The sequence below is a fragment of the Alnus glutinosa genome, chromosome 5, assembly GCF_958979055.1.
Source record: "Alnus glutinosa chromosome 5, dhAlnGlut1.1, whole genome shotgun sequence".
In the NCBI taxonomy this organism is placed as follows: domain Eukaryota; kingdom Viridiplantae; phylum Streptophyta; class Magnoliopsida; order Fagales; family Betulaceae; genus Alnus; species Alnus glutinosa.
The window spans coordinates 2,683,377-2,701,039 of record NC_084890.1 but is presented as its reverse complement, the minus strand read 5'-3'; the positions used below and the strand labels follow the sequence as shown (position 1 = coordinate 2,701,039).

General features: G+C 35.8%; 1 protein-coding gene and 2 long non-coding RNA genes across 5 annotated transcripts; 2 read left to right on the top strand and 1 right to left on the bottom strand.

Annotated features, from left to right (window-relative positions):
- Positions 1-9,349: 9,349 nt before the first annotated feature.
- Positions 9,350-12,069, top strand: LOC133868716 (uncharacterized). 3 transcript variants are annotated; one of them, XR_009900387.1, is made up of 9 exons: positions 9,350-9,731; positions 10,162-10,234; positions 10,334-10,391; positions 10,620-10,709; positions 10,784-10,875; positions 11,063-11,221; positions 11,410-11,447; positions 11,733-11,770; positions 11,938-12,069. It is a non-coding gene; the product is annotated as an uncharacterized LOC133868716 (long non-coding RNA). The 3 variants fall into 3 exon arrangements; XR_009900388.1 differs by lacking the exon at positions 9,350-9,731 and adding an exon at positions 9,890-9,963; XR_009900389.1 differs by lacking the exon at positions 11,733-11,770 and having other exon boundaries at positions 11,938-12,067.
- Positions 12,070-12,136: 67 nt separating this feature from the next.
- LOC133868715 (uncharacterized) lies at positions 12,137-14,390 on the top strand. The gene is made up of 4 exons (XR_009900386.1): positions 12,137-12,387; positions 12,490-12,726; positions 13,452-13,916; positions 14,005-14,390. It is a non-coding gene; the product is annotated as an uncharacterized LOC133868715 (long non-coding RNA).
- Positions 14,391-15,647: 1,257 nt separating this feature from the next.
- Positions 15,648-17,663, bottom strand: LOC133868100 (peroxidase 42). Its single transcript, XM_062304922.1, has 4 exons — positions 17,366-17,663; positions 17,080-17,268; positions 16,499-16,664; positions 15,648-16,300 (listed from the first exon to the last, which is right to left on the bottom strand). The coding sequence occupies exons 1-4, from the start codon at positions 17,600-17,602 to the stop codon at positions 15,891-15,893; spliced, it is 1,002 nt and encodes a 333-aa protein (XP_062160906.1). The 5' UTR covers positions 17,603-17,663; the 3' UTR covers positions 15,648-15,890.

The following is a 17,663-nucleotide window of genomic DNA, read 5'->3' as shown; positions in this document are numbered from 1 at the left end:
AAGGCATGCATCCCCACGTGCGCCTCTCTCTCTCTCTCTCTCCCTCTCTCTCCTTTGGATTTCGGGGCTCCGAACCCCACAACAAAAGTTTATATGACCCAAAATTCGGGTTGAATTTGTTGAAATTGAAATACGTGTTCTTTACATCTTATTATAAAATATATATATCTCAATTCTAACGGGTCAAGTTACAATTAAAATTGAACCCAAGCCAAATATGAACCCAGATTGGTTCCATCAAAACAGGTCGTGAAAAGATAGTATCCTATCATGAAAGTTGAAAGATTGGATACTATCCTCAGGTGTCAAATGTGTGATGATGTTGAATCAGATCTTAAGAACGATGAAAATTAAGAGTCTTTATCTGTATAATATAGATTAATTTTAATTCATATTATTTAATTAAATGAGTCGAAATCATCGATCATAATCGGTTAGTTTTTTAATGTTAAAATTTGTTAGCTTTAACGTCGTAAGTGAGGTTCGAATCGTGTCGAGATATGAATATGTAACACTATATAAGTTAATCTTAACATAATCTATTTAATTAAACGGATCAGACCCATCAACCTTAACCCACTAATTTTATATTACGTTCGTATTGAGTTTGTAAGTCGTGTAAATAATTATCAACCCTATAAAAATGATCTAACATGACCCATAATCATATACTTGGAAAACTTCATTTTATTTCGTTAAATTTTTTTCCTGATAATTACTCTAATTTTAATTCTCTCTTATTAGTATGGTTGGACCCCATTAGCTACAAGTACATGGATTGAGCAATGATGCAATGATGCCTCTCAAAGTTAATTAAATATTATCTTATTTAACCATTGGTTAAAACAACTCACAATTCTGACTTAATCATAATAGCCTTGTCTTCTTATGTAAGTGGTGTGGCTAGTGCCCAATTTAGGAGCATCCGAGGCTGGGATTGCATTATAATTAATTTGTAGATGCTCCTCAACAGCTAGCTTAAAATATTTTCCAAGTTTACCTACCTTCCAACATTTGACACAAGCAAGAGTAATGTGATGGTAGCAGTGTAGAAGAATGTCAATGGTCACCCTTTTTAGCAATCAAGTTGGTCAGATTCAATTTAGGTCCCGTTTCAATTGGAATTGAACATATTAAAATTAAGACCCGTGTCTCGTATCAACACATATCTCAATTCCAATGAGTTCAATTTCAACTAGAACTGAACTTGCTTGTCAACCTAGTGTGGCAATTAGTACTTTATCTTCTTTGCCCGACCAAAACATTAAATCACCATGTTCATGGGAAAGCAATCATATGAATTTCCTTTGAGCACATTATCTGATATTTGACTCCAAATTTTGTGGCTGCATGATTTTTTCGGAAGAAAAGGAAAAAAAAAAAAGGGTTATTTTAATACCCTATTATCTCAATGAATGGGCAGAGATACCTTATTATCTCATTGTAATGAAGTGAGATTAAGTCCATATAAAGCTCTCAACTAAAAGAAATGGCTAACTATCAATTAATTAATGCAAAAATCAATGAGCAAAGGGTTATAATAATTAAATTAAATATTGCTTAAACCACATTTTTATCTCACCAATACTATCACATCTTGTGGCGGTGTCAATAAACCCTTAGATTTTTTATTTTTAACAATGGTCAATCCAAAAGCTGATTGGCATAATCACGGTCATATCAACAAGGTGAAATAATGACGGGATAAAAGTGTAATTTCTAACATTATTTATAAAAGAGTAATGTTAAATACTACACACTAATCCCACTAAAATGATGTAATAGTGCTTATCAACTCTTTAATTCTTTAATGAAAACTATCATATAGCATAGTAAAGTAAGTGTAAAATGAAAATATAAAAAATAAATAAAAAAATAAAAATTGGTGTCTGTCTTGACTTGCGAGTCTTATGACTCCTTTCCCAGATGAAATATTAAGAAAAAAAAAGGTGCACACGTGCATCTAATATTCTTTTCTTGCTTAGTGGGGTACAATATAGAAAACAACCTCACGTGCAATGGTAACCTAAATGGTTGTCTCTTAAGGCAATTTGTGTCAGGGGAATATGAAGCTAAACCTTGGATACCATCCTTCTAATTTTAAACTAAGCCCACCCATATGAACAAACCCTTGTTTTCCAACAAATACAGCAACCCCATCTTAGTTTAATGGGAATAAAAAGATAAAATACCCCTTGATTCTATCAGAGCTCATCATGATTTAATCTTTTCACTGGAGGCTTGCCCAATTCATGAACAAAAAGGGTAGCCTAAGTCAGAGCTTTTCTTTAAAAAGTAAAGGAAAAAAAAAAAAAAGCACCAAATCACAGCCTTAGTAGTTAGTAGTCCATGGAAAATGTGCTGGTAAGGTAAATAGGAGTCCAAAATGAGTACACACACCCCCTGATTCACTGGCTTTCTAGTTTTTAAGCTATATAATATTCATTTGAACCATGGAGCCAGCCTATGGATTGCAAGTGGGAAGGTGTTTATATAAATTTTTTTGTTTGTCTTGCATATATGTAGAGCGTGTTTAATAAGATTAATCCTTGTGATATCTAAGCTGTACTCTATATCGATTAGCTTCACATGATAGGTTGTTCTTGTTTTTGATGACACCAAATTTTGCAGAGTCTGACTGAATGATGGGTCGCCTGCAAAACAGAAAGAAAACTACCGGAGTGGCACCGGCTAGGGTCAGCGGGAAAGCTTTTGATAGTCAAGTACGTGATTTCGTATAAGAGAGATAAATGGAATGGAGAGAGTTAGTCTCGAGGAAGGAGAGTACCTGCTGAATTTGGAGAGAAATAATCTGTAAGAGTTGGCCTTTAATTTTTTTGGGCCATAGGATTATGTTTATCCACTTCAATAGCCCCTAATTCCCATGGTTGACTTGCCTAGCTGGTCGAGCATTATTGGGAATTTTGTTTATACTCGTAATTAGGGTTGCATATTGCATTCGATACTATAGGCAAAGAACTGTCCCTATAATAATTAAAAGCTTAACATAAAATGACTCTTTAATTTGGTCAAGAATCCTCAATTATGGACATTAAAGCCTGTAGAATAATACTCACCAAGTTGAAATTTCACAATGCTAGCCTTGGGTTAGGCTGCGTCTTCAAGTGCTAGCCTCAAGTTGATTCGAGGTTAGGTCACGTCTTCAAGCTAGGGTCATTCGTAAATTAAGGTTATCCCTTAAGACTTGTCTTGGGTCCTTCATCAGTTTGAGGTTATTGGAGTTCTTCCTAGATAAGGTTATATTCTAAGACTTTTGTCCAGAGGTCCTTAATTTGTACGTATATTGAAATTATCTCCTAAAACTTTCATTTTTGGTTCATTATATTTCTATAAATAGAGACTTATGTAATATTATTTTATCATACTCAATTGTAAAGATATAGCCCATTACCCTTCCGCTCTTTTCTCTTTTCTCTTTCATATATTTCTCCAATATACTTAACGTACATAATCTAGTATTATGTGTAGCCTGGCTGAAATCTTTTATGGGTGTAGTGTTCTACTGTTCTTAAGCATATACGGTAGGCTTGCATGGTTTCTTAAGTTTGGTCGGACCTGAGCCACTCGAGGTGCATGTGTGTTTTAAGACTTCTTTGAGGCCAAAGAGGCTTAAACCTTGGAGGTATATATTATCTGTGGATATACCAATATTATATTCTTTGAAGATGAAGCTATAACTTGATTTTGCACCATCTAATCAGAAGCACCATGTTGAACCACTTTAGCTGTGTGGATCACGTCCAGTTAGTACATCACTTAATTTTTTTAGAAACTTTCATTTATAATTCATGATTTTTTATTACTCTTACAATTAGGGTATTCATTTTTAAAAATTGTCAATTCAGAGTACCCATCTTTCATTTTTTTTTTTTTTTAATTTCAAAATTTTCCTTTTAACCATGTCAAAATTTTAAAAATACCCCTATTTTTTTTTTAAGGATTTAGGTGTTTGTCAAAATTTAACAAAATTTGCAAAAAAATACTCATGCCTGAATTTTTTATTTTATTTTTTTTTTTTTAAAAAAAAAGGGTATTTTAGAAATTTTGATAGAATTTAACGGAAAATTCTAAAAAATTGTTGAAATTGAAAAAAAAAAATTAAAAATGGATATCCTAATTGTAAAAATGATAAATTATAAGTGAAGCTCTCCTTTATTTATTTATTTTTTTAAAAAAAACAAAATGAAAAACCGATCTAATGGAGCAAAATTACACACCAAAAATAGTAGACACATATTCCGAAGACTTGAATGTTTTTTATTTCAAACACACAGTGAGTGGTGACTTTATCTATCTTAAGATAGTTAGATAAATGCTATATGTACTTAAATTTTTATAAAATGATGTGGAGCTTATTCATTGGTACTCATAGCATTTTCTTTTATTAATTGTTTTGATTTTCTCCAATAAATAAGCTCCACATCAGTTAGTAAAGCTCTATTTGTAAAGGTTTAAGTACTTGTAACATTCCTCTAATAGTTAATATGTTGATTACCAAGCACGTCACATGTTAACCTCTCATGGAGAATTGGAAATATTCATTAATTTAATAATTAAATTCATATTTTACTTGTAAATTAATATGGTATTAGAGTCAAGGTCTTAGTTCGATAATGACTCCACAATTTATTGTATTGTTTGGTTTCACACACTAGTGAGTATTAAAGTGTTAATTATATGATTAGATTTATCATTTTCAATTAGTTTAAGCTTTTGAGATAAATTGTGATTTGACACCAGTACTCCATTTGTTTTGGCGTAAAATAATTTCCGTCGTAAAATATTTTCGATAAAATCATTTTACAGAAAAAATTATTTTCTGGCATTTGGCTCGTACGTAAAAATAACCAACGACGAAAAACAGAATATGGCAACTACTGCCGAAATCCGGCTGTCGGCGAACCAGATTCTAGCTGGAATCCGGCCAATACTGCCGAATTTTGTCCAGAACTGCTGGAATTCGGCAATGGCGGCCGGATGTCTCCAACTTCCATCGATCGACGTTATCGCCAAAATTCGGTGAGTGCCGCCGGATTTTGACAGTCGGATACCAAAATTTGGAACCTTCAGCAGTAAAATCGAGCTATCAACAAACTCCAATATTCGACAGTGGCGGATTTCCACAAATGTGCGTACACGAATGAACAGTTTAAATTCAAAAAACGATTTACGGACCATTATTTTTGCCCCTACCAAACACCAGAAAATGCCGAAAATATTTTTAAAAAAACATTTTATGCCGAAACAAACAGAACATAGACTAGAATCCTATACGCTTAAATTAAAAACAACTTACATCCACTACAGCCACCCCATAAATAATTTATCTGATGCACACTTCATCACATCTACCAAATATTTCTACATAAGAGGAGGTCCAAGCCATGTATATGGGAAAATATTTCTAGATAGAAGAGGAGGAAAATGCAAATAGGAATTAGAACCCAAACCTCTTGCTTACACTACTACAACCACATAAAAAAATTGATACTTATGCAAATAAAAAGATAATGAGAAAGTGGAAAACTATAAGGGTGTGTTTGAAATTGCGATTTCGTAGAGAAAAAGTGCGATTTTAAATCAAATCGCAGAAAATGAACTGTTTGAAAACTGCATTTTTAAAAAAATTGATATTTGAAAATGCAGAAAAATGTTCATTCAAATCGCAAACAATGGGGTGCTTTTTAGAAAACGCTGTATTTTAAAAGGCTAACCTGCAATTTTAAAGGCCAAACTGCGATTTTGCCAAACGCTTAACTGCATTTTTAAAAATCATTTTTTTAAATCGCACATTTTAAAATCGCTATTTTTGAAATCGCAAACCTAAACAGATCCTAAATAACTTGGAATTTGGAATTATGGAAAAAGCTGCACAAAAAAAACTAAACTTCAATCCAACTTCTTGAGTGCTATCAACATCAAGACAATTTTTTTTTTTTTTTAACAAAGTAACTAGCGCTTCCGTGCATTAATCAGAAAAGGCTCGAGAGCAAATACAGTGAATAGATGTACAACAACACCCTACACACTAAGCCAAAAAAATCTAGCTTGGATGCTGCTTACAAATAAAACAAATATTACAGGGATAGACTTTTGAGCCACTCTTTAACAATAAAACACCCCTAACAAAGAAAAAATGACTGATCTAACTAACAAGTCATAAAAAGTCCAATAATATTTACAAATTTAACAAACAGACTTTCAAGAACTACTCTAAAAAAACAGATAAAAAACAATACAAAAAGTAGGGTTGTCAATTTTTGACACGACCCGCGAACCCGACACGAACACGACACGAGAAAATAGGGTTTAATAGGGTTTGGGTTTTTATAATCGGGTTCGGGTCGAAATCGGGTCAACCCGATTCTGACCTGATTACAATCGTGTCTAGCGGGTCAACCCGCGGGTTGACCAGCCAGACACGATTCTGACCCGTGGTGAAGAAGAGTCGAAGACCGTGGTGAATCCGTGATTGATTCTGTCAAGTGTCAACCTGAACTGAAGGCCCGAGACTCCGAGTGCAAACTGCCGAACCCTAGCCCACTGCCCACTGCCGCCCAGTAGCCCGCACGCCGCCCACCCGCCCGACGACACCACCACCGGCAGATAAGAGCGAGTCGACGCCCGCCATCTACTGACCGCACCACCAACGGTCCAACACCATCGGCAGATACGGCTTACCCTTCTCTCCCCCTTCTCGGAACGCCGTGTGAGTGTGAGTCTGTGACAAGTTCAACAGCCTAGCAGCACCACTGTACTGAACGGTTCGAAGACTCCGAACGCCACCACCCGGCACCCACGACCCACCATCCAGATTCCCGATTCTAGAGGAAATATATTTTTATCCATTTTGTTCTGTGTATAGGAAATATTAGGAATTCAAGTGGTTTTCCATTTTGCTTAAATTTTCGATACATTAGTTAATTTAGTTCTATTCTGTTTAATTTTGCTTAAATATTAGGAATTTAAGTGTCGGGTCGTGTCGGGTAAACGGGTGACACGATTCTTAGTCGTGTTTGTCGGGTCGTGTTCGGGTCGCGTGTCACGACTCGATTAATAATCGGGTCGGGTTCGTGTCAGACCCGTTTATGTAATCGGGTTGACACGAACCCGACCCGAATGCACGAATTGCCCACCCTAACAAAAAGCACCCAACACAGAGCCAGCGTTGGGAGAAACCTAACGTTGCCGGAGACGGCACATGTAAAACAGGCGCCATCCTCAGGAATCCCCCTACAGCAAGGCGGCCATCAGAAAACCTCGGATACCACTGGTCACGATTTGGAAGATGGAGTGTGGTCCTCATGCAGGGCCCAAGGAGAGAAGCTTCCTGGCGCGTGCTAGCCACGCGCCAAGCACTGAAATCCGACGCGGCCATGGCTTGAGGCGGCAGGACCAGAGTAAGATGGGGAACGCTACTGAAGGGCGTGTGTCTTGCAGGAACTAGCAAAAATACTTAAATCTAGCTTCAAAAGTAGATCTTGAAGAAGATAGCATAGCCAAGATTTCGCTGGCGACACGGACGGAAAGGTCGCTTCCTTACGAGATGTCTCGTGTTAGCCTTCCTGCCTAAAGAAACAAAACAAGAAAAAACACAAAGTTCCATAGCCCTAAAAGGACTAGGAGAACTACAGCTCTATAGCCCTAAAAAGACTAAGAGAAAACCAAAGCGCCACTGAATCTAAACCATGAAGAAGGCAAAAGGCATACGAAGAGGGAAACGCCAATTGGAGAGCCTCCCTCCTCATTAACCACAAGCCCCTTTTGCACGCTCTCTCTCTCTCTCTCTCTCTTTCTCTACATGCGGCTGAGATCAAGACATTGAAAGATAGGTAAATTGCATGAACACTACTACTAGTGGAACTTCCGAACTTAGTGTTTTTATTACCAAACTCTTCTTAATTATCCTAAAATAGTTTGTTTAACAAATGTCAAAACTTTTAAAAATAAGAGAATGCTAACGTTTAAAAAGGTATATTGCCATATTGGATTGTCCTCGTAATTATCCTTAAATATGAGAATGTTAATGGTTCGTTTGGGTATTGAATTTTTAGAATTAGAATTGAATTCTTATTCTAATTGCGAATTTCGAGGCAAAAAGTTGTGTTTAGGTGTTGAATTTTTAGATTAGAAAATATTATTTTTAATGGTAAGAAATGATTGGAAGTTTAAAAAGTTGTGTATAATGATTGGTATTGTGAAAAGTTATGTGAAATAATGATTTAAATAATAATTATTTAATTAAAAAATAAATAATTTTTATTTTTAAAAGAAAATAAAAAATTAAAAAAAAAAAAAAAAAAAAAAAAAATAGAAGCAAGGGGTGGCGTGAGTCCAACCCCTAGATTTACAGGTGGCTGCGCGGCCTCCCCCGTCGGGGGTGGCAGTGCACCACCCCCTTTGAGGGGGGGCTGCCAACCGGCAGCCACCCTGCCTTTTTTTTTTTTTTTTTTTTTTCAAAAAAAAAAGTTATTATTTTTTTAAAAAAATTTTAAAAAAATTATTATTATTTTTTTTAAAATAAATTATTATTATTTTATTAAGTAAATGCGGGACCCACGCACTGTACGTGGGTCCAGTCATCATTGAAGGTAGAATTGGATTCAGAGAAGAATAAGTTTTCTTCTCTGTATCCAAACCAACCTTTAAAGTTGTTAAATGCTAAATTTATTTTACTTTTGTTAAATGTTAACGTTTAATTTTTTATTTTTATTTTTAAAATGCTAACGTTTACATTGGGACCATTAGGTTGTCCAAGTGTCCTCATTTAATTATAGAATGTAATGAGTTGTTTTACTTATTATCGACTTATTTTCAAAAGTTTCATGCCTGCGGTATTAAAATTTTGAAAAAATATCTTAATGTCTTTCAAAAATCGCATTAATTAAATACTTTAATTGGCTAACCATAAAACTCTATTATTCAATTGCATTAAACAAAATTGCAGTAAAAATCGCATTAACATAAATAGAATCTTAGAAAATCGTATAAATTAAAGACCTAAACATAAAACCATATTTTGCAATTGTATAAATCTTTTGTCCAAAAGTCGCATAGCGTCTATGACATTAAAATTTTGAAAAAGTATTTTAATGTCTTTCAAAAATCAAATTAATTAACTACCTAAATCAAGTTTTTTAAAATTTGAATTTTTAACCGAAAATTTTATTACCAAACTCTCCTTAATTATTCTTAAAAATAGTTCATTTAACAAATCTCAATTATAGAATTTACTGAGTTGCCTTATTTATTTAATTTAATTTAATTTTTGTTGTTTTTTTGACTGCATGGAGTTGTCTTATTTATTATCGAGAGAATAATAAAATTCTCTTCAGCGCCCCTCCTTCTCAAATTTGACCGTTCCAACTTCCTTCATCACAATTTAATAGGGGTGAGCATGGGGCGGGGGGCGGTTTTCCCCCCTTTTTGCCCCCGCCCCGCACCCTTGCGGGTTTAGGAAATGGCACCCGTAAACCGCATAAAATCAGTGACATCCGTGCGGGGCGGGGGATGCGGGGTTTGCAGGGAGGGACGGGTTTTTTGGTGAAGAAGATGCTGTGTCGTTCCATCAACATAGGTACGTGAAGAAGATGATCAAGAGCGGTGCTGTGTGCGCCGTGCGGGGTGAACACTGAAGAACAAGGGGAAGGGTTTACAGTAACACCAAAAAAGAAAAATCTATGTAAAGTACGGATTCTTCAATCCATCATGTAAGTACGTCTTTTATGTATAACATACACTCGTATGCTTTTCTATATACATAGGCTCACACACACACACACATACATATATATATATATATATATATATATATATATTTTATTTTATTTTTTTCTTTTTTCTTTCCTTTCTGCTTTGGTTTGACGCACAGAGAAATCAAAAGGGAGTGTTAGAATTTGGTCTGTCTTCGTGCTCCGTTTGGTTATGCCGAGAAATGAACAGGTAGATTTTTTTTTTTATTTTTTTTTAATTGAGCTGAGAGAGTGGGTAAAAAGTGTGAATGGCTCTTGCACAGTGATTATTCTTAGACACATGCGGTATGACATCTGTTGTGTTAATATTTGACCTTTTTTTTTTTTTTTTTATTTTTTATTATTATTATTATTACTCTTACACGCTTGAATGCGATGTGTCTGACAGAGAAAATGAGCTCCGTGTACAAGCACCGTCTATGAGTAATGGCTCTAGCAAGAGATATAAGATTTCCAGAAAGGTAGACAGTTTTGATGAGTGGAAGTTCTTAATTATTGTTCATGCTCCTTGATTGTAGCTTTTCAACCTTTTTTTAAAAAAATAAAAATTCTTTGTACAGTTTTTTGATGACTGCAATGGCGTTGATCATGCCTCTGTTCCGAGAAAGCTACGGTCAGGTGTGTAGTTAGCCAACTTTCTAATTATTTTTTCTTCCACTTCCCTGGTTTATGATTGTTAGTGTAAGTTATGTTCCAATGCATAAATCTTAGTGGTTTGATTCACCGAGAGAATCTGTTGCAGCTCTTTTTCCATATATACATACATGAACAAAATGATAATTTCTTGCGTGAATCTTTATTGACATGGTGTTTCCATTGCATAAATGATGAATATCAAAATTTCAGGTTCATGGAGGCTCAAGAGGTATTGGTACCTTTTCAATTCAGATAGCTAAATACCAAGGAGGCAAGGAGCAAGAGTGTTTGTCACAGCAGGTCCAGTATCACTTTTCTTCTTACGCATAGGTTTAGTTCCCATGTAATCATATATTTGAAATCTTGATTGCCAGGGAGCGAGGAAAAATTAGCTTTTTGCAAGAAACTTGGAGCTGATGTGTGCATCAATTACAAGACACAGGATTTTGTTAAACGGGTAGACAAGGTATTTTTTCCACTATTAAAACCTTACTTTTTCCATTTTTTTATAAGGGGGTGGCTCACGTTTTTAATGAGATTGGCTTATTACTTATCATTTTTTTTTTTTTTAAATAAAGATTGATATGCTTGTATTATTCTTTGTGAAATGATTATTTGGAGAGAAGAAACAGCTCACTAATGTTCAATGGCAGGCATTGATGTTATTCTGGATCCAATGGGAGCATCCTGCTTGATGCAAAACATTGAGAACTTAAATGTTGATGGTAGGCTTTTTATTATTGACACTATGGGTGGTTCAGATGCAAAAATCGATTTCCGTGTTCTTCTTGCAAGGCGCCTCACAGTGCAATGTATGACAGTTTATACTGGGTTTTAAGTACCATAGCTTTGGAGTTGGATGAATTCAATTTTCTCTCATCCAAGTTTTTTTTTTTTTTGGTCATATAATATGCACCTGCTGGATCATCCATTCCTGATCATAATAGAAGTATATGAATATATGTGAATCTGACGTATAGCTTTTTGCGTTGGGATGCAGAAGCTATATAAACCCAGCTGTATAATAAAAGACGCGAGGTAAACTTTCTGACCAACAATGCTATATTAAATCTCTCAAAGGATGCCCCTCTTGGTAAGAAAGATATAATAACTGTTGCCGGACGATGAATGTTTCTGGGTACTAAGAAAATTATGCCATCAATGGGGAAACTATGTTTTATCATAAATTATTTTCTAAGAAGGGGTATGGAAAACAATTTCTAAATCTTTTTTGAATTCACAAATATGTAAAGTTGTTCCCTCAACATCCTTCTTTATCCTTTGATTATATGTCCTGCATCTGTTTTGTATTTCATCTTGCAGATCTGCTATTGGTACATGGACAGTTCCCATTTTTAATGGTAAAAGTGGTTTTGTATAGATAAATTTCCAATAGAGAACTCACTTGTTCCGAGAATCATTACTTTCTTAGTAAATATTTCTCTTTTTCTTCCTGCAGATAATTATTGTCCTTTGCTTTTAGTAGATATAATTTATGGCTTTATGCTTATGGTGGTTGTGTATGTAGCGGCTGGGTTGCGACACAGAAGTGCGGAAAACAAAGCTGTGATTGTTAATCAAGTTGAGAAGATTGTTTGGCCTGCAATTGTGGCGGGCAAGGTGAAGCCAGTGGTGCACAAGTCTTTTCCATTTTCTGAAGCAGCGAAGGCTCACTGGCTCATGGAAAGTAACAATCATATTGGAAAGATACTGCTTCTTCCATGATGCTGTGGATGATCTGTGACTCAAGTCGATGATTTTATTTTAGCCTTGGTGAGCTTAACTCTGCAAAGCTTGGAGCATTTATCAAGGTCATTAAATGCGGTACAACAAAACTTGGAGTAAAAAGCACCTTTCTTGAGGAAATCTATACAACAAAACTTGAGAGAGGTCCTAATATGGACGAGTTGGAAAAGAAAGCTTTAAGAATAGCTAGAGAAATTGAGGGTGAGGAAACCATGATCTTCATTTAGCAGAGGTGAGGTTATTCTAGAATCATTTTCTGCCTCTATAAACTTTTTTCTTCATTAATTGGTCTCTCCAAACTCCTTTCATGTTTCATGTTGATTTCTTTTAACAGGAGAGAGGCATTTGTATCCATGAAGATCTTGATGTTGATGAGGAGACTAGATTCTCTTCTGTCAACAGGGGTAAGGGGGTTGAAGATAGTGGGTACGAAGAACGTGAAGATATATTGTTGGATTCATGTAATATGGAAACCTTTGGTGGTTCTGATTCTGTCACTAAGAGGTCCACTGATTTCACTATTGGGAAAAGCAACGATGGAGCTCGAACTTCGTCAAGCTCTTCCTATAAGGTAGTTCCTAATTACTCTTGTTTTGTTTAATTTAAGCTATCTTGATTAGCTATTGTAATATGATTATGTTTCATCAATTGAGATAGTAATATGTTGATGATTTGTGGACCCATTGTCTGAAGGTGATTTGATTGGAATTTCAAAGTCAAACTACTTATCCTTACATGCTATGTGTTTCTTTTCTAGGGTTGGTTATAAAATTCCACTCAACGTCTATGAAACACGAGCATGTAGAGTACCTAAGAGATTCTGAAGTAGGACTTGAACTCCAAACGTAAAACTATAATACCCAAAAATGCACGTGAAGCTAGAAAATGTATTCTTTATTTTCTGTTCTACTTTTATGGGTCTTTGCTCTTTGCTAATCTTTTCAATTCATGTCTTATTATTGTACTTAAATGTTACTTTATGTACAAGTTATTTCTGTTTTAGATGTACATTTATCTGTTTTTAACTTGTATTCTTGGAGTTTTATTGAATTTCTCAAGATGAAGTGTTTTTCTTTAATGTTATTGAAGACTAAAGAAGGGTATATAGAAGGTGATACTTTTAAAATCTTCATCCTTTCTTTTTTCTTTCTTTCTCTTTTGCCTTTTATTTCTGTTCTTGGCAGTGTGAGTTTCTTTGCGTATTGATTTATTAGTTTCTTTGCGTATTTCTGTTTTAGGCAGTGCTGCTATTTGTGGCATTCATAATAATGAGAACACTGAATAATTTTTGGACAGGTGATGTTAATGAAGCTACGTACAAGGTTAGGGATTCTGATTATTTTCTGTGGGAGGCTAATAGTAATCGTGGGGAAGTTCTTTTTCTAGATCAACTGGAGGATGGGAGCAAGTATACTCTGGCACGGATAGTACTCGGCCCAACAGAGAAGATTCGCAAATATTTAACTTTGCTGCTGTGCCAAATTCAAGCCCTTCTAAGGCATCTTGGAATACCATTCAATAAGTCCAACATGGTAATCAGCTTGATTACTTGAAGCATGTTGATATATATAGGAACAAGGAAAACCAGGAAAAAACCAGCATCAAATCAGTAATGGTTATGAGATGCAGCAGACTTGCTACCAAAAAGACAACTCTTATGACAGCTATGGTGCCAAAGGATCAAGTGGACAAGAGCAAGAACATGTAAGGAAACTCAAATTCATTGATGATGTTTCTAGCAGTGCCATAAACTTGGATAAGGTGAATAATTGTCTTCTATATCCATGGATGACATTTCATTGATTGTATCTTTCAATTTTCCTTTCCTGACAATGTAATTTGTCTTCAGTTACAGGATCCTTACCTGATTTTCAAGTTAACTCAAAAACCTCAGAGGTGCCTTCTAGAGGTGATCTTTGTCCTCATCACTCAAATGTTACTGCTCCTGCAAGGTAGTTGGTTATAAAATAATGATGGTTTGGAAATGTGGGTTGATATGTAATAATTGTTATGCCAACTGATTATCTCACTGCTTTATCACACATAGCTTTACTGATTTCATTCCTTGCTTATACTTTGTACTGGCTTTTGTTTTTCTCTGCTCATTATGTATTCCTATTGGTTACTAGAATTCCTTATCAATTTGTCATTGTTTATGTAGAGTACCATATTTTCCCCCTTGAATTATAACCAAATATCATGTCAGGCCCAGCTTGTGCTGAGTTCTGATTCACAGTGCTCAGTGACCTATAAATTGATTGGAGATGAATGTTTGATTTCTATACAAGTTTAAATTAAGCTTGAACACAACCTTAATTTCACAAGTTGAATTTTTTATTTATTTTTGTTATTGTTATTTAGCTAAATTGATGAAGGGAAGCTTTTGAGCTAGTTATTTTGGCTATGCTAGGATGGTTAATATTTGATGATATATATAATTGCCCTAAAGAATAGAGATAATACAAAGAATTTGCAGTGAAACATAAAGCACAAGCAGGCCGTGCCTACTGACTCCAAGCTTTGTGACTCTACTACTGGAACGAACATTTTTGTCCAATAATCTAGATATTAAACCTATTCTATAATATAATATATGTATGATATTTAAATTATAATGTTGACAATTATAGTGATACATAACACCGGAAACCAAGCACGTGAATTGTGTCTTCTGACTAGTATATATATATATAATAATAAAAACCAGTTATCCGGTTGCGGTAATTTTCAGTTTCTCAGTTTTTCAATTTTTTTGGTTAGTAGTTGTTGCTGATTATTAACGGTTATCGGTTATTTTCGGTTAATAATCGCACCGCTTATATTTTTAACTCAAAGTAAAGGGAAGGAGGGGTCCCACGCTTGTTCGGTTCTTCATCTCTTTGTCGAGACTACATTAATTGTGAATCCTGCTTGCCAAAAAAGACAAGGAAATCGGCTTTTGTCTTGTGATCTTGTGAGAACAGGATGGAACTAGGTTTGGACACATGTCCCTGCATGTCTTTTTTGACACGTGTCCATATCTGACTGTGTCCTATATGCCTAGAAACAAAAGACAAGCCGGATCTGGTCCATAAAGGGGACCCTTTTTTTAAGCAAATCTTATCCTAACCATTTCCCTCTTTTTTCTCTATCCTTCTATTCTACTTCTACTTTTATCATTCAAATGTCATTTTGCTAGAGATATATTACATGCACATTTCTTGTACATTTTTTGTACATTATTTTTTTAAATCAACCATTGGATCTGTAAGATCCACGTGTAAATTTTTGTGGATCCTACAAATCCAATGGTTGATTTAGAAGAGTGATATACAAAAAATGTACAAGTGATCTGCAAAAATCATTTCTCTTTTGTTAGTTATGCTTGCTCTTGGGGCCCCATTGTCCTATTTGATACTTTCTTTGCTGCTGAACTTTGCCCTTGTACATTGGATTCCAATCCAAATATGCAGCCGGCCATGATCATGACATGCACCAAGAGAGACTATCATATGCATGAATCATCAATAACCATCATCATTGCAACCCATGCGGCATTCATCACACACCATCACCACCATTTATACATATACATATGTCCCACATCCACCATGCCCATCACAACATCAACCTCACAAGAAAAGAAAGAAAAACCTACACTAAAATAAAGAAAGCCCATATTATTCTGCAGCTCTCCCTCTTCCCCTCCTCATACAGACAAGGAAAGAAGAGCTTAATTAAGTTATAGTAGAGCTTTTAGTGAAGTTTGTTGGCAACATTACACTGCTTTCTGATCTCACCCTCTGTACCAGTAAGAGGGTTGTTCTCAGAGAGAAGGGTAATGGCCCTTGAAAACTCCTTGAAGAAGTAGTCCTGGCTCTTAGCCATTTTCTTCACATAAGGCTTTGTTCTCTTGTCGGTGGCTAGTTGGTGGTCCACTATCAGTAGGCCCTTGTTATCCAATATGTTCCTGTAATAATTGTTGTCTAGAACCATCGGGGTACCACGGTCATTTCTCACATATTGAACAGCCTTTGGATCTGGGATTGCGTCAGGGCACTTGTAGAGCATGTGCTCGACATGGTTGGGGTTCAGCTCAGGATCAACTTCTGGGTACAAACGGTGCACTAGCTTCACACAGTGGGTTCGACCAACACTGTGAGCTCCTGTTGGATAAATTGAACAATTAAGCCACATGGATATGTATGCATGAAAATCTTATGCTTAAAGAGTAATACTATTCAAATAGACCGTTATACGGATGACGGAGCAGTAAAATTATGGTAGTTGTAAATAGCATTTCTCATGTTACAGAGTATGTGGGCATGATGGATGATATGAGGGTACTGTACTGTGTATATTACCTAGCAAAGCAACCACTCCAGGGGTGTTAATACCCATGGCAGAAAACCTTTCAAGGACAACAGACATGCTCTCATTGTGGTCTGGGAGGTATTTTTCAACCACAGCTGCTCTGCTCTGCCTACCATCTCTTCTTCCAGTCTTGAGAGGGATGTGAGGGCCTCCCAGCTATGTTAAAGTTTAAAAAGAGTCACATTTACATACTAGAATAGTACTAGCTAACTTTATGGTACAATAATTAATAAGAAGATCTAGATCGATCTGTCATAACCCTTCTGATTCTTTACCCAAAAAAGTAAAAGTTTACCACAAACTCTTTAGAACCCAATAAGACAGAAAACTGAAGTTCTACCTAGCCTCAGTGAAAGGAAATTCAATTTGGGTACAAGTGGGGTGGATCCACTGATCCATTACATATGTGAAATGAACAGTCAAGATCAAGAGCATATTCAAACTTGGATACATGCATATAATAAAGAAAACAGAGAGTGGAACAGGGGATCGATCTAGAAAATGAACCAAATATATACCGAAGGTGAAATTGACAAAGAAAGGCAGAAGTGGGTGCCAAGGATTAAGTTACCGCAACAATGCCATCCCTAGCAGACAACACAAGGATATCTGAACAGGAAACAACTCCAGGGCACTCCCTCTCCACAGCTTCTTTGATGTTGTCGATGTACCTAAAATTCCTCAGCCCAAAGCTCCTGTCTGTCTCCTTCTCAGACAAGGTCCTCCTTGTTGAGTCCAGCAGTAGTGAAGCATCACACGACTAGTTAACAAACCATAGAATTAGATCGAAATGCTTTTATCAACAACTATATATAGCTCTATAGGGAGGGAAAGAGAGAGAGAGAGAGAGAGCTTACCTGAACACCACAGTCATGAAAGATGTTCCTGAGCCACGAGAAAGCAGTGTTCTTGTGGCGCTTGTAGAGGAGCCTGACTTGTTCTTTGATAATGTCTTCAGCCTGAGGGCATGCATCCTTGTAAAAGTTCATTACAAGACCTGGGTCTTCCTCATTGTCTGCAAAAGCAGGCCTGAGAGACACAGCTGAGAAGGACAACAAAGCAAAGAAGAAGAGAGCTTTGGAATTGGAAGCCATCTCTTCTACTCTCTCAGTACTAAAACTGACTCTGATTTGCTTCTCTTTATGTGCTTCTTAA

Excerpts from the sequence above, each read along its gene's own strand:
- LOC133868100 (XM_062304922.1), bottom strand. The coding sequence starts at position 17,602 with ATGGCTTCCAATTCCAAAGCTCTCTTCTTCTTTGCTTTGTTGTCCTTC. Across the intron at positions 17,269-17,365 it reads TTCATGACTGTGGTGTTCAG|TCGTGTGATGCTTCACTACT; the intron begins GTAAGCTCTCTC and ends TTTGTTAACTAG. Across the intron at positions 16,301-16,498 it reads TGGAGTGGTTGCTTTGCTAG|GAGCTCACAGTGTTGGTCGA; the intron begins GTAATATACACA and ends TTTATCCAACAG.